Here is a 26,686-nt window from a genome sequence, read left to right on the forward strand (position 1 = left end):
TCACTCTCCACATTTCTTCATTATCCCTTACAACAGTAAATCCACCACATCAGTGTATGTTCATTTTATGTGACTTAGGTCTTCAAAGTTGGGAAATTTACATTAGCTTATTGGTGGTTTTGTTGATGTTGTTACTGGTAGATATAAAAATAGTAAAATTACATTCCAAATTTCTATTTTTTGAACAGTTTGAAGGGCAAATTGTTTTATTTGTCTATTGATTACATTTCTTAAAGGACAGTCCTGCATCTTAGTCTTCTTTACATATACATAACTTGTGATTAGTATGCTTTATTCCAACTGCTCCTTAAAGGTGTCTGGAATTCAAGACAACTCTGCTAAGAACAGTGAGCCTAATACCTGTCCAGTGGAAATATTCTGGTGGCTATTTTTTTCAGTGACACTGTGACAAAAATAGCCACAGTATGCAAGCTGTAAATTGGAAAAGAAAACAAAGGTTTTCACTGTGTACAGACTCCTTTAGTGGCTTGACAAACCCTGTAGTTTTGCAAAGTATGATGTAGTGCATGAATAGAGATATTCATTACAATCCTCATTGTACATACACCTCACAGTATAATCCTCATGGGAAGATCTTATACTTATTTGCAAGAAGTACCAGATGGTTTAATTTTCTGTTTTGTGGGTGCATCACTGTTAACTTACTGCAAATAAATGCAAGAACTACGTCAAATTAGACATTCAGATTTTCTGCTAGAAAGTGAAGCTCCTCAACCAAGTCCCAAAAGGGTTTTGTCCTCGTAATTCCTTGCATAGAAGTGGAAAGGGGAAAAAAAAACTCACAAGAAAAAGAAAATTGATCTTTTGCTTTATTCCCAGCTGTGAAACCTTCCATGGTCAGAAACTCAGTTGAAATGGGGACATAAAAGCAAAAACTAACTGCATCTTCCATTAGAATTTCGGAAAAGAATGACCTGGGTCATCACGTTCAGTTCCATGAACATAAACACATAATATTGAAGATTTCGCAGAACATCTATTCTTAATCTCTCCCCAAAAACACAAACCAAAAAGCACTCCCTAAAATGATCTTAAAACTTTTGGTATACAGAATCTAAAATTACCCTGCCCAAAAAACCAACCCAAACCAATATGACACAGTGAAAAGGAAAGATGAAAAAGTGATATCTTACAACCTTCCAGTGGCAGGACAGCTCTCTCATAAAAAAACTTTCAAGTGACGCAGAGGAAAGTAGAAAGCCCAGAGGACCTTGCCAGTCTAGCTGGTATCACAATTCTTTATTGTTCCGAATTAGGAGACTATCTTTAATCCTGAGTGTGCAAACAACAGATGCCAACTAAGCACTTCGGTTTTTTCTAAGCCTTTCCCCTTAGAATGTTGTTGTTTTCTGCCCATCATCTTGCTGCAAAGGGAAGCAACCTGCTCTGTGCTTAGAAGACAATAGATACATCAAAGAAGAGTCTGGGGGAAGAAATCTTCCTGAACCCTACAATTAATGATCAGAAGATCTGAATCATAGGATCAACAAAATATGATACAATAGGTGCTGAGAAACATTAACAAATACTAGGTTTTTGCTTGAATTTAATGCCCAAAGCTTTACTTCACAAGCTTTCTGAACTCCCAGATCATGTTACACAGTCACTTCCATCTCTGTCTCAGGCTCCGTCTTAAAACAAGTAAATTTCCCTACTGCTCTGTTTGGGAGGCTCTCCATCTTCTCCCAGTCTTCTTCTAATCTTCTCCAAATGTCTAGACTAAGTTTTATTAATGGATAATTCAAAGCCATTAAATCTCATTCCAGTAATGCTCTTTACATTGAATGATTCTTCTCTCTCTTTCCCTGGTATATACACCCAAACGTGTTTATTTTGTTATTTACTGCAATATTATTATTGACACATTTATTACTACCTTTATTTTAGTAGCATAAATAAACCAACTTTTTTAAGTCCCCTCTAAAAGAATAGGTTCTCTTTTTCCCTAAGCACTATATAGCTGATTTTTTATTCTTATTTGAGATGTCCTTCGTGAACAAAATCAACTTGGATTACAGATGATATCCTAAATAAGCTCTTGCCTGCATCTTATTCAATGGTACTACTGCTTCCCTGTGTCTACCAAAACTCCTTACCTGTTTAATCTTAGAATCCTATTAGGTTCTTTCATGGCTATGTCTTACTGGTAACTCACAGTTGTCCTATCATCCATCAATACATCCATATTCCTCTCTTTCTCTGTCCCTTTAAATTGATGTACCTCTATCTCATTTAAAAAAAAAAAAGATCATTGTATAGTTAGTTACCTGCTCCACTTTCAGCTTTCTCTTTATTTTCCTGAATAATGCTTGTCCTCCTCAAACTGAACAGAAAAATAATGCTGCTCGTAAAACCGAGGGGAAGGAACACAGACAAGGTGGAGGAGAGGGGGTGAATGTAGTGTATTCTCCTGTCAGCCTTTGTAAGTAAATTTGAGAAAGATAGTAGCACATTTATGCCTCCCCTTTGGGATTATGACATTTTTATAAAGTGGATACTATGGGCACAAGATTGCAGTGTGCATACCTGGCATGGTGTCATAGTTTAACCCCAGCCAGCATCGACCGATGCCCGAGCAGCGATCCGCCCCTCCTGGCCAACTCCCCCCTGTTTATATACTGGGCATGATGTTCCATGGGTTCAAGCCCCACATTGGGACTGTCATGGTTTAACTTTTTTTTATGGTATGAAAAATCTCTTTGGCTAGTTCAGGTCAGCTGCCCCAGCTATGCTCCCTCCCAGCTTCTTGCACACCTGCTTGCTGGCAGAGCATGGGAAACTGAAAAATGCTTGACTTAAGAAGCGCTCCTTAGCAACAACTAAAACATCAGTGTGTTATCAACAGTATTCTCACACTAAATCCAAAACACAGCACTGTACCAGCTACTAAGAAGAAAATTAACTCTGTCCCAGCCAAAACCAGGACACATTGTTAATGAGAACTGATCCTGTTCCCGACTTCCCTAGATGTAACAGAAATTACTTCAAGCCCAAAGAGTGCAACTGAATGCCCACATGTTCATTTCTTAATTTCAGTCTAATTTTAATCTCTGGGAGCATAGAAAAACCCTAGGCTGGAAACTGTATTCCAAAATGTTTTCATTCTCAGGTTTATTACACAATAACAAGGACCAAAAATAAATGAGTGATTTCATCGTTTCAAAATAAAGCTTTCCCACATCCAGTGCCAATGCTAGGAATTAATATTCACAGCAAACATGAAGGATGCTTTTTGAGAAAAGAAATTTAGCACAAAGTATTTTCTTACTGTGTTTTTGCACACATTCTTAAAGAGACACTTGTGATCACTTCTCCACAAATATGTGAAGTGGACCAATGTGAAAAAATGAGCAAAATATGGCTTTTATGTTAACATGAAAATAACTTTTAAGTTGAAAAAGAGAAGACAATTTATGCTTTCATAATTCTGAAAGAATGAGTAGTAGGAAATCATAAGTACTTCTACGAATTTTCTAACATAGATTGGGGCCTAATCCAGACTGAAACAAGGAATTACAGAAACTGGAAGGAAGACTATGAAGAAGATCTGAATCTAAAATTAACATACCTTTCTCACCCTCACCCCTCCAAGTCTCATAAAAAATTTGGTTGATGATTGGTTCACGTTATGCTTGGATCAGGCTATCAGCAACTTTTGAGATCAATTCTTGTTCTATGCGAGCAAGTTTGCCGCTGTGTGCATTTTTGATATTTGCTGTGTCCATTTCTTGAAACGTGCTGCTTCTTTCAAGCCCGTGCCTCTTTATTTTAGCATAAGGTGTTCTGATATTCTTGTGTGCATGCAATACATTTGATCTGGTCAGGAACCCAGAAGTAACGATAAAGTTAGAGAAAAGGTTGCTCATGCGTTCTAGGAATTTCTTTACTCAGAGGCTTTTTTAGCACAGAAGGGGACAGGTGTGTCCAGCAATGTGCAGAGACATAATTCCATTATAAAATTTTGAGTAATTCAAATTAGAAACCAAAGGCAAGGGTCTTCAATTTATTAGCTGGCTTCACATGCGGAAGCGGATGCCTCCGAAGGAAGCCCCCTGTAATGCTGTGCTCCCCAGGTGCCTTCCAGGCACACGAGTAAAGGGGCCGGGCTGCTCAGAGGCAGATGATGAGGCCAGAGTTTCAGTAGTAGTTCACTCCAATTCTGCCACACCAAAATGTCTAATTCCTACACGTCTGCAAATTCTCATAGGAAAGACAAGTGTTCTGCTTTTTTTCTAAACAATCTTTTAAACTGTTTTGACCTTCCATGTTTCTGCCTGGAATTTACCACAGAGTTCTCATACCCACTTTGTAATTTCTGCATGAACTGTGGTATTTTTTGTGAATACCCTATTGCTTAAATTTTCCATCTTCTGTCTATTCTCAATCAATTTAGTTTTCACCTTCTGATAGGGTATGCTGTTATGTCTTGACCTGCTAATTTAAAAGTCTTCCCTCTCATCCTTCAGGCTGTTGTCATGTCTCTTTATAAATTCCTTTTTTATAACCTAAGGTCTTTGGGTCTTAAGGCTACGACTGTAAAACTGGGCTTCCAGCTCTTGAATCATTCTTGCAGCTCTTCCCTGAATCCTGCCAAATTTTCAACATTATTTCAGTGAAGTGAGATTTACTTTTTTCATATTTCTTTTTTCCCAGTTGCTTTGATAGAAAATGTTTCCATAAACAGAGCAGAGAAAGCTGCACAGTTATGAAATCTTCAGATCTACTTTTCTGAACTAAAATTTTAATTGTCTGCCACCTCTCTCTGGCAGGTAGTGGGACTTCACTGAATTCTGCCCCCCAGCTTCTTGTGTGTGAATGATTTTTCCCGTTTTTAACTTCAGTTCATATATTATACATCTCATCTATAATTTATCATAAAGAGGGACCTTCTATTATTTATCACCTGCATGAAGGACATGCATGTGCACACATGCATATATGGGATACTTTCTTACATAAAACTGAAGATGAATGTATAAATATTTAACTGAGGTTATAGTCTAAGCAAATATTGCTTGTAAAAGTTTTGGAAAATACTTTTTTCAGCAACTTTAATATGTACCACAGGGTACAGTCTGGTAAGAAACAGGTGATACCTCTCCACAGAATATTATTTTAGATGTGAGGAAGAATTAAAGTAATTTAAAATTTTATCATCTTATTAAAGGTATGTTCTGTTTCCGTGTATTCCAATTTCTTCTTCAAAACTTATTGTCTTTCAAGAGCTAGTATTGGCCTTAAACATAAGTCATATGTTAAAAAGAGACAGGATTTTTTTATAATTGAGCACTGGAGACTATTTCAATTCTATACACTATGTGCTATGGTGCAGTGTTAAGCTGGGACTAGAATACAGTGAGACGACCAGGACTGTCCTGAACAATCGTATTGTCTTTCATTTAAGCAATGTCTGTTTTTCAGAAGACAAGCTATCAAACAAACTTTAAAATAGGCACCCCTCACTCAGTCAGCCTCTCCATACACAGTAAAACTCTGTGAGAATTTTGTCTGAATAAGGCGAGAGAGAAGCCTGGGTCTTACAGAAAATTTGTTATTCATCACTGAAAAAATCTCAGTTTCCCAAGGTACAGTGTAGCACATGTTTACCAGTTAGCTGTAGCAAACACTCCTTCAAAACACAGAATCAGCATTTAACTACACATTCAGAGACCTTGGGCAGCCTAAAATAGCGATCTTTTCTTCTCATATTAAATGACCTATATGAACTTTAGCAACCAGAAATTATTGGGTACCTGCTATTTCTGTCACCCAAGTACGGTGAATGGTGGTTAAATAAAGGTTTATTGTGCCACCGATACTTGAGGGTTGCTGATGCAGAAAAAGCAGCATCTGAGCTAAAAGATAATGCTGTGTTGAAGTCATGCATTTTAACATATAATGTCCCCAGAAAAAATAAGTGCAGATTATATTTGAAATACCATTAGTCACGTAGCTTGCCTCTGAATGTTCAGGTGTTTGCAACTCCTATTTAAATGGGAAATTATTCTACAAAAAGTTAGCTAAAAGGTATCTCAGAAATTAAGTGAGAAAGGGTAGCTTTTCATTTAACTTTTTTTTTTAAGGTAGGAAGAAATTAATTAGTGAATAGCTGTTACCTTTGGTAATGTCACTTTCTTTCCCCATCCCTGGTTTTTTTTGATGGCTGCATCTGTATAGTAGAATTTAAAAGTACTTTTTATAGAGACCAGGCAGGCTTGCAGTACAGAGTCCTAGCCACCCAAGTGAAATCAGGTCTCTCCTTTCGCAGCTGTCATCTCATGGGTGTACTCTACAGACTATGCCACAGAAGAATAGCTAGCCAGGTAATAGGAAAAAAGTGTAGAAGAGTTTCAGCTTTAATATCTCATTTTGAAAGATTAGGTCAAAGCAAGTCCATGTAACAGATTGGTCACACAATCAGATCACATCCAACCATTTACAATTAATTATTCAAGCCTTTCTTTGTGCCCTTGTCAATTTGAACAGAAGAGCTGTCAGCTGTTGAGTCTCTATTGAAGACCAGCCTTAGATCGTTATTATTGAACTGCTCCTTACTAGACTCTGGGGCCAATGCTACTGTCAGAAAGAAAAAGAAATGAAACACGGTATATTGACTTTTGGATCTTTTGGATATTATTTATTTAATTTTTCTCCTGTCTTCTGTGTTCTTTGCTCTGCAATGTGCTGTGCTTTGTACAATGCTCCCTTTGCTCCAGAAAGAACGTAAAGTCAACAAGGCTCAATTTACAGGGATTGCATATATGTTCCACCTTTTTAATGAAAATGCTCTAGGGAGGGAGATACTGTGTCTCAACTGTGGACATGGTGCAGAATGCAAATCCTAGGGTCAGTGATACAAACTCTTGGGGCTCTGCCTAAGAGGATTGGTGTGAAGAAAAATTGGCTTTCTCCTGGGAGATAGACTGTGAACTATGAAAGCAATAATGTTGACCCAAATAACAGTTGCTCAAGAGATTGAACCAATGCAGAATTTGCTTAGAATAAATGCCATACAGCTGTCAGATTTTGCTACATTAATTCTCTTTTTATAAGATTCATTTATGGCTGTTCACATCCCTAAGCCATTGGCTGCATAAAAGAGTATACTCCGATTAAAACTGAATATCAAGAAAAGAGAAGAAAAATAGTTTTAGTTCAGAGCTTTTTCTCCATTACTTTTTTGCTGCCTAGTTTTGAAAAATAGGGATAATTATTTTTGAATGTTCTTATCTAAGTGACACTAGCATTTTTTGAATGCTCATATAAAATGTCAAGTCCCCAAAACTGCACTGTGTTTTCTCAGGAAAAAGAAGTACCTTGAAGCAAATTGGGTGAATATCCTTACTTTAGATGAATCTGTCCAAAAAAGAGTACTTTTAGACCTTATACATTTAAAGCACTGTGTACAGAGAGTCACATCTCTTTTCGGGTAACTGTCATGCACAAGTAAGAACAACAGACCACTGGTACATGATTTTAAATCCCTTTTAAGCCATATCCTGATGGCTTAAATGAGACACACATATATGGTTCACAGGTTTCATAATGCTCCTCTACTTAAAGGTGTATTTTATCCCCATGTGCTAATCCTTTAAAGACAAATTCCGTGCGTGCAGTTGGCTGTTGTTGTTCTACATCTACAGTTGTGCAAGAGGTCATGGATGTGTCTGACTTTTACACTGTGTACGCTACAACAGTTGTACTGCACCGATCATCGGTGCAAGGTATGCGCTTTAGACTCTGCACATCTTGGATGGACTGAACGTGCTGTACATGTGTAGGCATTTCTGTCAGGTCAATCCTGTTTAGGCAACTTTATACTGCTTGCATTTTCTGGGAACGCAAGAAATGTCAATTATATAGATCTTCATGTATAATGTTAGTAGCATGGTCAAGGCCATCTGTGCTAATGTGGTATGATGCCGACAAGCAAGGTCACTCTGTGACTCAACATGTTCTTTAATGGCCAGTGGAGATAAAGAAAGAGAGAATGACTGCTCAGGAACACTGTTTAGGGTCCAGGCAGTGCTGGTCTCTGTCTGCTTTGACATTTTTATTTTGTTGGGGTTTTTTTAATCTAGTGCTATGCTTCTTCAAAAATAAGTTTTAGAAGTGGAAAAAATGCTTTGTGTGACTTGCAGCCTAAAGTCTAATATTTAGAATATGAGTTTGCAGTAGTTTATTTTAAGACACCTCTGTTTTCTTAACATTCATCATTTAAAAGATACAAGAAAACACATTATAGTGGCTCTCGTTGCTTAATAAATGGTGCCATGCAACCCTAAAACAGCTGTAAGGGTTAACATAATAGATGCTTTTCATCATTTGTAGAACTAATTGTATCTTTAAGTGCAGGAAAAGCTCAGGAAAAGCGGAAGAATGTTTAACACAGGCTTACCTGAAACATTAGTCTGGCCAAAGCTATATTTTCAAAATAATTTATTCTGAGGTCTTCATACAAAATGAGCAGCAGTGCAAACAAAACAGGTACAGCATGCTTGCGAACACTCTGACAATTGAAATAGTAGAATAGTAGTAACATTTAGCTCATACACAGAGCTTTACATATTCAAACTGTGTCCTTGTTGTGCACCTACATAAAGGGTTGAATAGTATCTGGTAGGTCTTCAGGCACAGCATGTAAAATGAGGAGTAAGAAAGGATGCTTTTATGCTCAAAGTCCAGAACCGGGATACAGGATTCCCAAATCTGCCACAAACATGCAAGATAAGGTTAGGCAAATCAATTAGCTTTACTGTGCCTCAATTTCCCAATCAAATAAAAATAGGCAAATGATGAAAATTACCTGAGAAATGTATTTGGGCATATTTGCATAATGTTCCTGATATCTGGACAGGCTTCCAAGTCATGATTCTCTGACCAGTTCAGAGAAGGCAATAAAAAACCCTAAAATACTTACATGTATTCTAAAGGAATGATGCTTGTTGTGCTTATAATGATATTTTTCTTTGTGCTGCCAGTCTAAGGAAAGTAAGAGTACAGAAACAAAGTAATCGTTATGAGAAGGTCTGGAACTGTACATCCTTCCTAGTTTTATCTCACATATATCTTCGAAATTAAGTTGGATTGAAATACCCCATAATCTTGAGTTAATTCTCAGCATAAATCACAGTGTTAATTTAATCCATGCTGAAAAGTTATATTTACTGAACTTTTTTTATTGTTAAAAAGTTAGTTTGCCAAAGATGTCAGCAAAGAGCCTAACTTGACAAAGCACAGAAAATAAATAGTGTGATAACCATATCTACTTACAACATTATAATATAACTCACATTCAAAGCGTGTCTGATTATTGAAATGTTGTAAGAATTATAAAACTTTGTAACCCACAAAAAGTGAAGTCTGCATGCATGCTATGCTAAATCTCCGTATGCTGATGCAATACAGTCTGCAATTAGATTCTCAGGAATTGCTTGCACCTATTTCAGTTTAAAATCAGTGTGTGGGTTTTTTTCTTGCAGCGAAGTTGGTTATACATGTGACTTATCTTGTATAATACTTAGTTGTTATTTTTCTAACATTCCTTTATTGGACAATTTCATTGGATCAGGGTCCGCAGGAGTTCTTTTGTTTCATTATATAGTACAGAACAGTCTTTACATACTTCTGCTCTCACTACTGTCATCCTGATGCTCTGTCTCTTCTGTTTAAAACATGGCTTCATCAATTATTCTGATGCTATGCTGTATAGGAACCCAATGAAGGTTCTATATGTTTCTATACTGAGGAAAATGCATATTGAGTCCTAAAAGATGGGACTACCTTGTCAGGAGACTATTTTTAAAAAATGGTAAGTGTATGAGTGGTAGTCAGAGCTGAAAAGAAGTTAAAACCACAAAATGTATGAAATGGAGCTCTGTACCTCACCTGTGTTGTGTGGAAGGGTAAACCAGTGACAGAAGTAGGTTCCCATGATATTCCATAGCTGAGTACATTCAGACTGGAAATCAGTTTGCATGAAAGAGGGCAAGTTTCTAGAGGAAAAGTAGTACGCAGCTAATGGTAGGGGAAATTTTAAAAAATATTGATTTTTAAAGAGCTGTTGAAAAGTGACTCCATAGACTTAACACTATTGTCTTGTTCAAAAAGATAGCAATGTACATCATTAATTGCTTTTTTCTTCCTTTTAAAAATTATTCACTGAACACTGGACTCTGCCCCCAGGGGACTGGCCGAGAGTCTCCAGGGGAAATTATTCAACTTAGCTCTAATTCCTAGTGGAGCTACTTCCTCCCACAGTGAATATTTTGAATATTTTTTATCCAAACGACATAAGTTTACTTTTTGAAATTGAGTGAGAAAGACAATAACTCCTTCCCAAGTCATTACCCTAAAACCAAATTAACCTGTTTAGGTTTCCCTAATTTTACACTCTCAAAATAAGTCATTAGGTGAAAATACTACACTAGAATGTACCACATGAGGCTTTGTCTATTAGTTACTGCATATACCTTAAATAAAAATTCTGAATGCTCAGATGTCTTTGATGTGAATCTTTGAATAGATTTTTTCATGAAGGGAATTGGGTACTGTTCTAAATTTCTCATAAAACTGTTCCTTCATGTTGAGATGCTTCATTACCTTCGCAGTTACCTGCAGAATAAATGTGGTTAAACATGTGGGGCCACAGAGCTGCAGCTGCTCTAATTAATGTAGCATAATATTGATTATTTGCAGTTAGTCAAAAGAATTCTGCTGCTGGTGGCACTTGTAATTCTGTGTATGCGAGGCTGTGATTTATTCTGATCGTATTGTCTATAACTACATATTCTGCATATACAATGACTTCAAAGCTATAAACTATTAAGGTGCACATTTGATGATGGTGACATAAACCAACTGCTGTTCAGGCCAGAGGAGATGGAGGTTCTCCCTCTACTTAACAAGCTTGTGTTTAAATTTACATGCAGATAGAAGGAGAGATGGGTTATGTTCCTTGATGTTGTAAAGAATAAAGCATAAGTTTATCTGTGCTAAGCCACTGGTCAGCTCCAGGCTACTTATTTACCTGGGATGCACCAGCAAAAGCCTGAGAGAAGAAATTTTAATCCTCCAGACACCTCCATATACCATGGGCGAAGCCGAATCCTCTTTAACTAGAGCCCCTAAAACTAGCTAGTGATTTAAAATTATCTGCTTTCTTTCTAGCTGTAATAAGGAAAGCAGCTTCTTCAGCAACGTGTGCAAGGACTCAAATCATCTAAAACTTCGGTATTAAAGATTATGGCAGTTTTATTTAATATGCTGGAGGACTGACAGTTAACAACAGTGGGTAGAGAACTGTAGCTGCTCATGCCTAATATATTCGTAAAAGATTAATAGGGTGAACAATTAAATATAAACATTATGTGATCAGTCACGTTTATACTATTCAATCATAAAGTAGTAACAATTAACATAACCTAGTCTGTGTACACAGAAATACAGCCCTGCACCTATTTATGCTTTTAAAAAAAGAGCATGTTTATTCCTCCTTCATAAAACTTGAATACTGCATACGTAATAGAAGTGGAATTGGTATGGGCAATTGGCACGAAATGCATTTTTGCAGTCTCAGAAACATGGAGGGGGCAATGAAATGTGTTCTGATTTGTGTAATTTGTCTAACAATCTGGTTTTCAGAATGGCCATTATCCTGGTATCCAAACTTATTCAGAAAATGATAGCACTGCGCATATAATAGCACTAATGCTTATATGTCTTTCTTTATTCTGTGATTACTGAAACACAAATGAACTCATGTTACAGCTGAATTTAAAGCAGCTAAAACCATGAATACAGATACCACCAGCTTTCAGGACCTGTTTGATTTTTGAGCATTGTGTTCAGGCCTCATCCTGTCTGAATGTGAACCCAACACAGTACCACAACTCCTGTTCCTATGGTAAAGCTGTAATTGACTCAGCAGATAATCTCTCTCAGCTCAATTTATAAAGCCAAAACTGGAGCTTCATTTCCCTCCCTCCCTCCTTCCCCTTTCTGTCTTTCTCTTTTTTGCTTTCTTTTTTCTTTCTCTTTGTTTCTTTCTCCCTTTCTCTATTTTATTCACCTTATGGTTCTATATGCAAGAAATAGGCAGGTTTGTTGTCTTAGCTAGTAATATTGCATGCAAAACATTAAGGGAAATTTGGAAACTATAGCTATGGCAAAATCTCAAGTTATAAGAGACAGTAAGCCATTTCGGAATGGAGAAGTAAACACCACAGTATCTAGATTTCTCTAAATCTCTTTTCTTTGGAGAGATGCAGAAAGCCATGGTCGGTCCCTAATATTCCTTAGAGATATAGGTGCCAAAATAATAGCAATTCTACGTTAAATGTTTTTCTCTTTAAGCTTTTCTGCTTTCAAGGATCAAGTGGAAAATATTTCATGACCTTGCTCCTTTCCTTTCCTGGCCTTTTAGAGAGATGGTGACGATAGTTGAATTGGACCTCCCACACTCTGAGCAGCTCTGACCTCCGCTGGCCAAGGGGCAGGGGGACTGATCCGTAACAGGTTCACTTGTGTACCCTGATTCAGACTGAGCTGCCACCAAAATAGATGTTTCTTGAGGAGGGACCTGATGGAGGTAGAGGAGGTGAGAGGGGTAAAGAGTGATGGTGTAAGAAAAAAACTGTCTTAGTTTTGAGCTATCAGTTCTACATACATTTTGCATAGTTAAGAATCCATCTATGTTACAACTGGAACCATGTCAGGCCATAGGATTGGAAATGTTTATAAATGTCCTTAACTCTTTGCAGAGAGATAACCTCAGTTATTTTTTATTGAACTCAAAACAGATTATGTGCCTACATAAAACAGAAAAATACCTCATGTGAGGCTGCTTGGCTTGTTTTATAAATTCTCAAATTTAATTCTGGGGGAAAAAAAAAAACAACAACCAAACAGAAGGAAAAGGGAAAACTCTGGCTGCTGTGGAACTGAAGAAAACTTCAGACCTGCAAGCTCAGTCTTATGATAGAGATACATCTCTGTGAGCTTTGAGGAGCCTGGAACAATAGATCAAATACGGCAGCAGCCTCCTTTGCCTCAGACAACCATTTCCTATGGCTTTTATGCTTATTTCTTTCCTTGTGTCAGGAAAAAATGGGAATATCAAAGACCTTAATTCCTCATGAGTAACATCATACTATGGTGGTGCTTGAGAAGCTTTGCCACTGAATTTTTCTCCCAGAAACTGAGTCACGCTCATGGTGGCCTCTCCAGTTATCAACACGCAGATCTATGAGAGACAAAGACCAGGCCATGTAATGCACATAAGAATTTGGTTCTTCAACAGCTGTGCCTGAACGGTGGAGGTGGTAACACAAGGGAGGGCTAATTTCATTGTAATTGATTAAGGAAGTTCATTGCCCTTGGGTGGTAGGGCAGTGCTGTGGCTTCCCTCCTGCTCCTGTTCTCCCAGAAGTCAGCTGCAGGTTGTGTCCCAGACAGGGAAAGGGGCAGTAGGCAACACACTCCAGAGGTGCAATTTGTAGACCCCAGAGCTGAGGGAATATGAGGAGCTAAAAAAATCAGTTTTATCCTCCGTAAGGTCTGCTAGCAGGGCCTGTGAGCTTGCCTACATCTCTGGGGGGGAGGTTGTGCTGCTCAGGGGAGTATAGTCATGTTTTGACCATTTGCACCACCTACTGTGAGCAGCACCCCAGGTGTCTCATGTAGGTTGAGTACATTATGTGAGTGGTGCTTGGTAAAGTGAAACCCTTACCTCGCTCTTTCCCTACACACCTCTCTTCCCTCATCTAATCTTTGGTTTGTGTATCAAAAGCGTTCACAGGACTGTGACTTCAGGGCACAGTTTAAGCACGGCTGCTTCTAGCACATTTTCCATGCCCAGAGGAGCAGATTGTTTTGCTTTGAGAATGATGTTGTAGCAGTGCTATAAAACTGAGTTATCGGTTACTCTCTACTTTGGCTCTGTGGGGAGATTCCTCCCCTTGCGTGCACAGGTCACACTAGAAACTTGCTTAGCAGAAGCAGTTCTATCCAGCGGAGGTGACAAGTACAGCTGATAAAAGTTTATTTGTTCTATATTATCATTTGGCACATGATTAGAACAGCCATCTGTTCTCTTAATTTCTATCAACCCAATTTAGACTGCAATAACGTAATGCCATTAGATGGGTTTCCAACAAAGTGAAAATAAAATATGATTTTTTAAACCATTTTGAGGATAGCATTACCCCTATTTAAAGACTATCAGCATGCTGGGGGAAAAGGGCATGATAAAAGAATAATTAATGTTACAGTTTTAAAATATTCACATTTTCATACAAGAATATTATGCAGTAATTCAACAGGAAAGTGTTCACATTTTCTTATGAATTATAGATGAGAACAATTTCACATAGGAAACCTAAACAGAATTATTTTAACTTATTACTCAGACCTGTAAAATTTTATTTTAATCTCTGATATTATACAGTCTAATGGAAAGCATTAAAAACCTTACATAAAAGCAATTTCATAATTGTTAATGTGACCTCTTCTCACTTAGAGAAATGAACACATGATTTGCTAATGCAGCTCAACTTTAATGAAGGCACTAGGTTATTTAGGGCACTAGTCAGCAGATAGTAAAATGAAGGGTGTGTTTCTAAAATGTCATGGGATTTGGGGCCCTTAGTTCAGGTTGGTCAAGCCTAGGTACAGCCCAGTTTCCTCCCCCTCTTCCCTGTTTGTTCTCTTCAGGGTCTTACTACTTTGAAATACGTATCTTCAAATCAAGTGGGTTGGTTATATCTCAGATGAAGACATAAATGTAAAGTTTCAATTAATGAATGAAATTTAGTTAAGGAAAGACATGTTGATAAAGTATGCAAACTGTTCAAACGTTGGTGTAATGGCAAATGATGAGATGGCTTGGTGAGCTGCGTAGGGAGATTGGATTGTGTGATAAAGAGGTCTGATTTGAACATGTAGTTTTTCATACAGCCAATTCTAGTGTCAAGACAGACGGACAATAGGTTGCATCTACAGAATGGGGGAAAACTATTCTCTGCGTCCATGACTCTGAAAAGGAGATCACAATTTTCAGTGAATAACTGAAGCAAGTTAGCATTGATAAGAGGACTACCGTAATTCCTGGATGCGTAAGTGGAAGGAAGATTTGTATAGAGGAGAGTGGTGACATTTTGCGTTCACTATTACCAGAACCATTACTGAACTTCTGTGCATGATCCAAACTCGAAAAAGAACTTCAAAAAGTTGTTAAGGTGTTGGGCAAAAACTACAGGAATATTTTAAGATATGAATAATTCACAGTAAATGATTTAGGAAGTTCAATCTGTATAACTAATTAAGGAGAAAGATGGTTTAAGAGGTAATTTCCTCATGTTCTGTAAGTACTTAAATGGGCAGAAGATTTCTGACTGCAGAGGAAATCTTTAATGAAGGCACAGTAAGATCCAATAGCTGGGGTCAAAGCCAGATAGACCACAAACAATACACTAACTTTCAAAAGTGAGAATAATTAACCATTGGAATAATTTACCCAGGGGTATCACATGCTCTCCGCTTACAAGAAATCTTTAATCATGACTAATGTCTTTTTAAAAAAGCTATAGCTTAACTTCCAGATATGGACTTGGTGCAGGAGTTATTGGGTGAAGCATGAAAGGTGAAAATAAATGACTCTAATGGTCTTTCTAGTCCTTGGATCTATACATTTTTTTTTCAGTCTCGCAGTAAGACAAAGTTATGTATTAATGACAGATGAGATGTTGGAGAAAGAATTATGGGTTCCAGTCCCTGTTTTTCCACTGACTTGTGTACATCGATCCACATATCTCAGTAAGCTTCTCTGAAAAGCATTTAAATTTTAAATAGTAATATGTTACTATGCTCGCCCACCTCACCAAGGCAAAAGATAGTAAGGGTTCCTAACATCCTTTGAACTCTTTGAATGAAATACATACTACAGGTATTGGACCAGGTTTTCAAAGGCACTAAGCATTGAAGCCAAAAAAGATGTAAGCTTTCAATGTCTCTGAAAATCAGATGCTGAAATTACTATTATCAAGTTTTCAAGGCATTAATACAAACATTACTGAGGAGGAATAATAAATGGGAATTATAAGCTATATTTTGACAGTGTTCTTTTTAATTGTTGTGAAGGAGGCTTCTCTGCCTTCCTCCCTTGAAGTCTGCTAACAGCCAAACAAACAAAAAGCTCCAGTTTATCTGAAAGGATGTTCCATTTAAAAAAATCCCTATTTGGCATATTAAGTAAGTGAGTAAAAAAAATTAGACTTTGTTACAGCAAAGCAAGAGCGATTAAATTAAATGCGCCTCAAGAAGAAAGCACTCCCCTAGATCAACAGGGCAGTAAGAGCTTGTCGATCCCCATCCTGGTGCATTTCTAAACACTTTTTGAAGTACAGAAGGCAGAACACTCACCACTGGCTTTGTCACAGCTGACAGCCTGTCGGTTTTAATGAAAATGCTCTCTGTTTAGAAGATGACAGAAATTACACGCATTTCCCCTTTTATTTCTCTGTCATCTTTTCTGTCTTGTGTTTTTACAGTGGAAGGAAGGGTTCGTTATTAAAGCATTACATAAGTATGCAAAATATATTAAGAAGAAGAGAGGAAAAGGAAAAGCTTTAGCCCTGCAATTATACACAATGTGTGTTGGTGAGAAATGTATACTGTGGGATAACATCTGCTGTGTGGCAATAATTATTTACTTTTAGTTATCTTTAAAGAGGGTGAGGCAAAAATCTCTAGATAATGCTTTAAGTGAAGGTTTTATTATACGATTGCCTGAGTAATTTCCAATGGGAAGATGATCTAAGCAGTGTTAGATAGCTCAAGTATGTTCATAACTTCTCCAGAAAACATAGCAAGATAACACTGAACAATTTCTTGGCTCTGCACAGCTTTTACAAACCTCTTTTATTAAGTGGCAGGCTTTTAATAAGTGTACCCACTCTCATTGACCCAGATGTATAACTGCATCTGAAGAAACTCGCTTCCGGAACTGAAGAGGGAAGGCTTCATTTGCAAATGTAAGTCAGTACTATGGGATCTGGAAATAGCCCACAAATCTATACATATTCCTCAGCCTGGCAGTAGCCACTCCACGTTTCCCCAGTTTCGACTCCAGAACATGTATTAGCAGCAATAATGTGTACAAGGTAGAAATACTGAGGAAGTGAGCTTTCGGCAGTTTTAAGGGAAGCTCTGAATTTGATCTTCTAACTTAATTTCTGTGACAGTTGCTTCATGCTTATCCTAAGAAGAGAGACAAATTTAATTATTAATGATGGCCTGTATAGACCATATCTCAAAATTGTGCAGAGGATCTGAAAATAGTGAGAGCTTTAGAAAAGCATAGAGAAAGGAATTAATTTTTAAACTTTGCACACATTTGTATGATCTTAAACTTGTGCATACTAGTAGTGTCCAACAGTGTGACTCTTTGTAGAAATGGAACTGTGTATATTTAGCAAAGGTGAAATTGGATCCCAGAAAAAGAAAGCTACATGAAGCCATTGCACAAGGAGCACATTTCTGCCTCTCAGCTGTTTAGGTTCCACTTGCTTGACACAAATGCACATCATGTGCAGATTTACTGGAGGGACCAAAATGGTCACAACCATCCCATTAGCACCTTTTTATGTGTTCCTGGTCCTGTGATGTGATAGCAGCTGAGCAGCGTCTCCACCAACGTCTACCCTGGTACGGAGTGTCCTGGTTTCGGCTGGGATAGAGTTAACTCTCTTCTTAGTAGCTGGTACAGTGCTGTGTTTTGGATTTAGTGTGAGAATCATGTTGATAACACTCTGATGTTTTAGTTGTTGCTAAGGAGCGCTTACCTTAAGCCAAGGACTTTTCAGTTTCCCATGCTCTGCCAGCAAGCAGGTGTGCAGGAAGCTGGGAGGGAGCAGAGCTGGGGCAGCTGACCTGAACTAGCCAAAGGGGTATTCCATACCATCGAATGTCATGCCCAGTATATAAACTGGGGGTAGTTGGCCGGGGGGGGGGTGTGGATTGCTGCTTGGGCATCAGTCAACAGGTGGTGAGCAATTGCATTGTGCATCACTGTTTTTTTTTTCCTTGAGTTTTATTTCTTTTTTTTTTCTTTTTTTTGCTTTTCCTTTTTTTTTTGTTATATTCCTTTTCATTACTATTATTATTATTATTATATTTAATTATTATTATTGTTGTTAGTATTATATTTTACTTTAGTTATTAAACCATTCTTACCTCAATCCACGAGTTTTACCTTTTTTCCCGATTCTCCTCCCCATCCCACTGGGAGGGGGGAGGACTGAGTGAGCGGCTGTGTGGTGCTTAGTTGCTGGCTGGGGTTAACCACCACACAGAGTTACATCCCAGCTTGAAAAGTCTAATCTAAGTCTTGATCGGGCTGCAGAGGACCTGTCTGCATGGTATACACAGTGCTGGTTCAGCAGCCTGGCAGTCCTGCCAGCCGAGTGGCATTCTGTGGGCAAGCACACGTCTGAACTGGCTGTGCTGTCTGAAATACAGAGCTGGTTAATGCTCACAGAGCTGGAAACAGAAGGAAGAAGAGATTGCCTTTGCTGCATACCTATCATTAACCCCAAGTAAAGTCCTTAAATGTGATTCTCATCTCCTGAAGCTGTCATTTTGTGCTGCCTGCAGACTAATGGAGACAACTGTGCTTTAATTACCTGTAGGCCTTTATAACATATTTCTTGGCAAAGGTAGATTTGCTTTGTGAATATTTCAGTAGTGCAGAATCTGCATGTGACACAGAAGTCAAACAGCCCATGGTTTTCACACCAAAATTCTAAATATCCTTCTAACCTAGAGTTAGGGCTAAAGGTAAACCTTGTTAAAGGGTACAGATGTTGAGTACCTATGCGATGAGGAGATAGGGTGGAATGGGACAAGTGTTTATGTCTGAGTAATTGGGGTCTGTGAAAGGAAAAGGAAGAAATACTCAGCATAGGACATTACATTATATCTCGGGGTTACAGTGTGAGGATCAACCAAAAAAAAAAAAGTATTCTCTGACCAACAGGAAGTACTTCTTCTGTGTGAATCACTATGAGCCTGCCTCCCTAAGAGGTGGTAGGATTCCCCTTGCTGTGGCTTTGGAGCTGGGCTGTATGACTGACAGCAGCTAAAGAACAATCGTGTGATTATGTTAAAGGGGTTCACTAGCTAATTGCATGCTTGCAAACCAGGCTTTCTGGTTGCTAGTAGGTAGCTGTTTGCTGCCTGGTATTTGTAGAAAACCTCATTAGAATGTTTGGTCAAGCCAAGCTATTTTGTGACTAGCAAATAAATAACTTACTAGTAATTGAGAAGAATATTTTATTGGTTTAACTTATTCTTATTAACTGTCTATATAATTTCCTCTAAACATGACAACTAACGTATTAATATATAAGACACAAGATAGCTTTGCTTTTTTCATGTAACCTTTTCACTGCCCTATTTCAGACACCTGGCTGTGAAACTGAAATATTACCTATTCAGATGCTTTTCCTACTATACTCAACCGTACATCTGTTCATAAGTAGTTTGCGTTGAAACACAAGCCTTCTGTATGCGAGCAATTAAATTTTCAGAGGCATATGAAGTCAATATGGCCTCTGTCTAAAGAGGAACCTCCCTAGCCTGTAAACCCCTCTAGGCTGGAATATGGTGTTGCTCATGGCTGAGGAGAGTGCTCTTGCCATCCAGTCCTCTCTCCTCCTTCACACCTTCCCTTGCCCAGCTCTTCTCCTTACGTAGCAGGCAAGTAGCTCAACATCTTCTATGCCTCCATTGCGGGGATTTATTTTGTTAATGTACTTCTCTTAGTAATGGCACATGTTATTTGAACAAACAAGGTACTTCAGAAGGATATGTGTGGTTTATGCTTTTCCAAAGTTGTGACCTAACTGCTTCCATGCTTGTGCCTTGACTTTCAGGAGAACAGGGTCAGCCAAGATAAGTCACCATTGTGGTTATTTTATAATTCAGTATGCATACAAGGATGAGAGAGGTGGGCTGATGTTGCTTTATTCAGTATTCTCTGCTCTAAGGGTCAGTCCTGTCCTGTGACATTAAATGGTTCTTAATTTTTTTTTTCCAATTTCTTTTAGATTGTGGTTTAAAGGATATTGTCCTCTGTAATGATACCATTTCCTTTCTGTCTTTTCTCTGCTGGATTGCTTTCCCACTGATGCATTTGTGAGCAAGCACCCTGACTACACTTAATTATTAAAAAGTCATTGCTCAAATAGAGCTCTGAAGAAAAGGAAATATTTCTTACTGCATATTACTGAATATTAGTTCATAATGGGTTTCATCTTTGTGTATTCTCTCCCCTAATTTGGGAGCCAGGTATATTTTATAATACATAGGTACAGTTGTGTATATTGTAAGAGCTACCAGCTACTAGAGAAAAAATGGCAGCTATGAAAAAGAAAAGATATTAACATCTTCTTCAGTGTAAAAGTTTTAAAAAGGCATACATAGCTTAGACTGCAGTATTTTTTAAATGGAAAGAGTGGCCAGGTGAGGCCCAAGTTTGCAATGCATTCTAACCACATTACTTCCATTTATTGTAATATAGGAAAAGCTTTAGAGTAAACATGTATCATGTAGATGTTAGCTTTTTTGTGTCCTTGCTTATAGAACATGCATTTACAACAGAACAGAGGCATTTGTGCAGGTGTCAAATGATCAAAACTGCACATGTGTACATAGGTACCATGACATTTTCCACATATTCTAGAGTTAATAATAAAAACTATGTATTTGAAGAGAATTTCAACTATATTATTTTCAATTTGAATGAACACTGGGAGAAATGCTGACCATGAACACGTCAGTCTTGTTCAGTTTTAGGGGATAGTCACTTTGCTGGACTTAATTTTCTTCCTGAAATAAACCTTTCTGTGTAGAATTAAAATAAAAAAATCTTTGGATATTAGATAACACATCCTGTGCTGTTTATTTAAGCCCTTTTAGACACAGAGTCTGTCTACCTGTTTACATTGTGCTTCTCTAAACACAGACTGCAATATTATTAAAAAAAAAAAAAAGTCCACAGCAGATCAGATAATGCGTTAACTCATCTTCTGCCAGTAGCCTGGCTGTGGAAGTACTGAGCTGCAGAGAGCTCAGCCTGTCCTGCTGAGGCCTGGGGTGCATTAACCCGCAGGAAACACGGACGGGGTGGGGTGGGACGGTTCCTGACACTCGTGCTGTTTCGCTTGCAGCTAGCGCAGGTGAGTACAACTTCTCTGGGGTCAGCGGCGTAGGCAACATCAGCAAGGCTGGTTTTGCTGTCCTTGTTTTCCTGTTGCACCTGAAGCAGGCTCTGGAGCAAGGCTGTGCACTGGCTCTTATGGCCCCCATCCTTTAGCAAATACGTCCCATATTCTTGGGGTAAAAACTTCCTCCTTTTGTGAGTTTCTCTTGCTTTCACTGATCCCTTTAGTTTTACTTTTTATGATCTTTTTTTTTCTCAATTTTCTGGTGTATCTGGACAACAAAGGCCATTTTGGCTAATATTGTTTAATTATGCATGCTGTCCCAGACCGTCTTTCTAACATGTACAGCTCTGCTGGTGAATTGCCATCATATCAGTCAACAATATTGAATTAAACTGGATTAAATTCTGCATTGGTTCTTTACCCTGTATTTTATTTCAGATGCCTCTTGGATTTTTTTTGTTGATAGTGATATAGACCATGGCACATTTCTTTCCTTCATTCCTCACATTTTCCTTACAGATCTCTACCTTTTTTATAAGAAGTGCACATGAATTAATATCTTTATATGCATTTGCAGTGAGTAATTTGTAAACTTATAATTGGCAGCTTCTAGACTCTGGCAAATAAAACCTTCAGGACCCTCCAGCCTGTGTCGTCCATCCCCCAGTGTGAGCAAGCAGAACACGGTAACAACCTGCAGATATTTTAAACACTGCAAATTCTTGTGTCTTTCAGGACCTAGATTTCTCATCACATCCACGGGAGCCTTGTATATTTTAGACGTACAGAATGAAGATGGACTGTACAACTACCGATGTATCACAAGGCACAGATACACTGGAGAAACACGACAAAGCAACAGTGCAAGACTTTTTGTATCAGGTGCTCCTTTATATATCATGTTAAATTAAGTATTGTGTATGCCTCTCTCTAGTGTGCTGAACTGGCAAGGCACGTTCTTGTACCCGTATGCACTAACAACCAAGTCGTCTGTCAAATGGAAGGTAGAAGTGGTGAGCTGTGAGCTGCTGCTGCAAAATAAAATGTCCCATTTTAAAATCCTTTTTTCTGTTTTTCACCTCCTGTTGGATATTTCCAGAGAGTCTGTAGGGTGCACTGGCATTTAGTACAGTGATTTTTAGTAGGTTTAGAGTACTTTATAAGAGGACTGTGGGCAGGATTCATCCCATTAAAAGTAGACTTGCGCAGTGAAAGTCTCTAGTCGCCTTAACTTCCCTTTGTAGCCAAAGGAGAGGAACACTTTTAGGGATAGTGTATCTGACCTACTTCAGCTGTCCACTTTCGGGTGAGATGAATTGCCCCGTGGTGCCTGTTTCTCTCTGTTAACCATAGCAGGAGTTCAGGACATTTAGCTCAGCTGTAGGTATTTCCACTGCAAGAGTCTCAGGTTAGCTGAGATGCATTTCAGCCTTCCTTTTCATTCATCACACTCCTTCCCTGGGGAAAACTGTGTTCACCTGCTTCCAGGACAGATCTCCAGCCAGAAGGGGTACATGACCTGTTGCAGTCCACCCAGGGAGCTGCAGGCAGACAGGAGGGTTAGCTGGTGGCTGTCCATGGGCAGAGCTCAGAGTCCCAGGGCAAATGACCTTGTGCAGCAGGTAGGAAAATGAGAAGGTAGATGGGGTATTTTAACTTTTCCTTGTAATTGCGAATCATGTCCTGATTGTTGTGATGGACTGTCGGGTTCCCCTCCCACACACACCAAACACGTAGGGCTGTCAGTACGGTGCTGCTCCAATCCCACCTTCTCCCCATTTTGTCTCAGTAAGAGGAGGTGCCTGTTGTGGGTGAGGTGAGAAGGAGGAGCAGACCCCAGGCCTGGGTTTGGAACTTGCTCTCAGACATCTCTGTATAGGATTAGCTCTTCTCCATCTCCCCTTCCTCGCCTTCATTTGCTGGGTGCCTGTAACTGTACCCTGTGTTTGCATGTGAGCAAATCTGCAATTATATTCCCACATCCATAGAGTTAGCTAAGACTGTATCCCAAACTCTGTCTTCTTTCTCCCTGTATCCTTGCCTTACAGAAGAGATGCCCACCATCCCACTGAAAGCCCCACAGAGCTTTTTCTCCTTTTCACTGTTACTAAGTTGCCCTAAAGATCAGTCAGGGTATGGTGACCTTCACAATCTCACAGTCAGTTTTGACCTTGTCCTCTTGTCTTTTGGTCTTTTTGTCAAAAAAAAAAAAAAAATCTAGTGATTAGGTCTCAGCTCTCCACCCCTCTGTTGGAGAGCCCTAGGGGAGACAGAGGTGGGTGCAAGGTTTTGCATCAGTAACATACTTCCTGCCCTCCTCCAAAATGGTCATTGCTGAAGGATTCTGGAGCCCTCTGAACACACAAGTCAGTACTTAAATATGCTAATGATAAAAAAAATAGTGTGATTGTTCAGGTTAGAATCACTTACCAGTCAGATGCAGGAGTTTCTTCCTTTGATGTGTCCCCTGTGGGTAAAACTCTTGCCTCTGCTTTTCCCAGCCAGATGAAGAAGTAGTTTTCCTGCGCAATAATCTGCCTGCTTTGGTCTTATAAGGATAGGCAGGGTCCTATCCTTCTAGCTGGCTCCATAATATGGTCTGCTTCCGTATGAAATCATGCTAAGGCTGAGCCAGTGGTAACGTAAATAAAATCAGGCTTGTATCTTGGTTACCACAGGAAAATTTCTAGTTATTTTGCTGAACAAAAGGGGAAAAATGAAAGCTCTGTCTTCTTTGTAATTGAGGACAATCACCCTAAAAGAAGTGCTCTGTCTGGAGTTCCCTTTTCTATTCTCCTCCACAGACCAAATCAAAATAGGAATTTTTGCCTGTGTGCAATAGCTGGCTTTTTTAATTCAATGGGGTTAATTATTCTGTATTAGATCTATAGTGGGCTCTGATTTCCAGTCCTGTTAGTCTACTGAACAAGTGCAGCAATTATGGGCAGAGTTTGTCTCAATATTTCTCTAACAGGTTTTCTTTTTTCTTTACTGGAATTTTTATTTTAAAATAGTGAGTCCTTTAAGAACTGAGATCAGAGAATCCATGAACATAGTTATAAAAGGTCTGCTTGCATGAGACCTACATTTTTGCTTGCCTTTTACATCCGTGAACATTGTTTGCTTATTTGGGGATGAAATAGTTTGTGGTGGATATTGATCATAGTCTCTTGGCCACATTTTTAATACAAGTTAAGCTTCATATTTGTTTGAAAGAGTGAGAAAGGTAACGTACATACAATAGCAAATACATACGTGAATAATTAGTATGCCTATGGCCAAAGCAAAGTTCCAAATTTCATTTGGAGTAAGAACATCTTGAAATCATATAGCCTTTCTAAACAAAATTAAAACCAAGGCCATTAACATGCTACAGAATATTCCTCTAATGCCCATTATAGCATGCTTTTTAAAAAATAATTTTGTCCAGCCATGAATCCCAGCTCCCAAAATCCTTACGTTTTTTAACCCCCACTCTCCAAAAAATCCTTATGATTTTGAAAGCATAATGAGTTTCTTGCTTTGTCCTTCAAAGAAGATCCAAAGTAGAATATTTTAGAACAATATTTTGCCTCAATTTTTCTGCCATTGTCCTTGCCAGAAGTCATTTGCAGCTGACTGTTAAAGCATAGTAAAATAATCATTCAAAAGAGTCTGTACCACATATTGGAATTGGGTTATGTTACTTTGCTATTTGCCTCATTACAGATGATTGCAAATGAACCCTGGGATTTCTTTTGTGCTTTTTTTCTTTTCTTTTCTTTTCTTTTCTTTTCTTTTCTTTTTTTCCCCCCCCCTTAACTGGGATATATGCAGTGTAGGAGCTCTAAATAGGAGTCTGTTCCAGGGACATCCCAAACAGATGTTTTTACCATCCATTTAAATATATAAGTACAGAGTGCAAGAAAGCAGGTCACTGGTATCATATTTTGTGTATCCCTGAATATATTTTAAATACCTCCTCTATAAGAACCAGCTGAAGGCTTCTCAAGTACGTAGGCAAATCCCAGTTTAGCTGTTCCGCGGATGGGACTCCAGGCTGGGCTGCTCCTGCCAAGGCTCAGTTTGAGAAGGGAAAAAGTGAAGCAAAGTGAACCTGGGATAGAGGACCCAGGGAATGGTGTGCTGTTCTTGAAGGGTGAGGAATGGTAGCTGCAGAAGGGGGCTGTGCCTCCCATGGCATCTGCTGCTGTAGCCCCCAGCTCCTGGGGGCAGCCCGCCTCACTGGGCTTCTGCCCAGGCATGGGGGCAGGAGGGCAGTGGCTCCTTTGCTGTTGCCATCAGCTTGTTGTCTGAGGTGGTTTTGCACTTTGCCTGGGCCCAGCATCGAACCACATGCGGTTCTCTGCAGCAAACAAGGAGACTGTCAGTGTGTGATGTTTTCTAGCCACAACTTTTCCTTACCATTACTTTAATTCCTCCCCTGGTGGCCCCTATCCTGTTTCGAAGTCCATGCAGTACTTTGTATTTTTGTATTAACTGTTTGCAAATGGGACCACATATATCTTTCACAAAGTCTTTTGAAGTTAAAAGCATATGGAGAAGATACGAAGCTACTCTGAGTTTTGAGTAGGCATGCACAGACAATACCTTTAAAAGTCAGTTCTGCTTTTTTATTATTTAATTATTACTTTCAATTGAAGACATTGATTTCCTGTAGATGTGACCTTCCTAAGAGCCAGAGCTGTAATTTCTTGCATGCTTACATTTTTACTGAGTTAATTCCTCAGGCTGCACAAAAGAATCTATGCACTGGAAACATAGATGCCTGATGACCCAAAAGGCGAGAAAGGAGCTGGCTAATCAATTAGTCAAATTGACATTGGCCTTCCCAATAGCATCCTGGCAGATTGTGCTTTCACTAAGCCAGACATAAACAGCATGGCAAGCTCAAAAATATAACCCATCTTGATGCCAAATAAGGACCTTGAGGCTCCTGATGCATGCAAAATCGTTTGTTTAACTACTGGCTGACACATTTCTAATGAGACAGACAGTAAGTTGCTGTAAACTGAATGTGGTTTTGCCTTCAGTGGCTCAACTTTTTGCTGGCACCTAGAGAGCAGAAAAACCTCTGTGGTCATCTTTCATTGAACTTGGCATTTAGGATTTTATCTAGATATTCACATAAAATTTACTTAGGCCATTTGGGCTAAGAAACTAATCCAGAAACTAATCCAGTTTCTGGATTGATAGTATAACTTGCATAGTGCCTCTAGCTATTTGCTGTCAAGTGTACCCTCCCAGGTGTGGCTGCAGTTCATGAAGATATATCTAAGCTAGTTTTAAACTAACTAGCTCAGGTACTGATTATACTATCCCTTGAGTAGCTTGAATTCAGCATGAACTGCTCCTTTAATCTCTCCAGCTCCTAACAGGAACCTGCTGCAGCTGCCCTGTGAGCAGTACCTGAGCTAGCTAAGTCAAAGGCCACTTGAAAA

General features: G+C 38.8%; 1 protein-coding gene across 1 annotated transcript in view; it reads left to right on the forward strand.

The window, feature by feature from the left end:
* The window catches only part of DSCAM (DS cell adhesion molecule), a 443,556-nt gene that overhangs the window by 227,344 nt on the left and 189,526 nt on the right, over positions 1 to 26,686 (forward strand). Inside the window, exon 5 of the mRNA XM_050891759.1 lies at positions 21,981 to 22,127. Within this exon, the coding sequence (XP_050747716.1) occupies positions 21,981 to 22,127 (147 nt within the window). The remainder of the gene's footprint in view (positions 1 to 21,980; positions 22,128 to 26,686) is intronic.

The sequence above is a fragment of the Gymnogyps californianus genome, chromosome 1 (assembly GCF_018139145.2).
Source record: "Gymnogyps californianus isolate 813 chromosome 1, ASM1813914v2, whole genome shotgun sequence".
Taxonomy (NCBI): domain Eukaryota; kingdom Metazoa; phylum Chordata; class Aves; order Accipitriformes; family Cathartidae; genus Gymnogyps; species Gymnogyps californianus.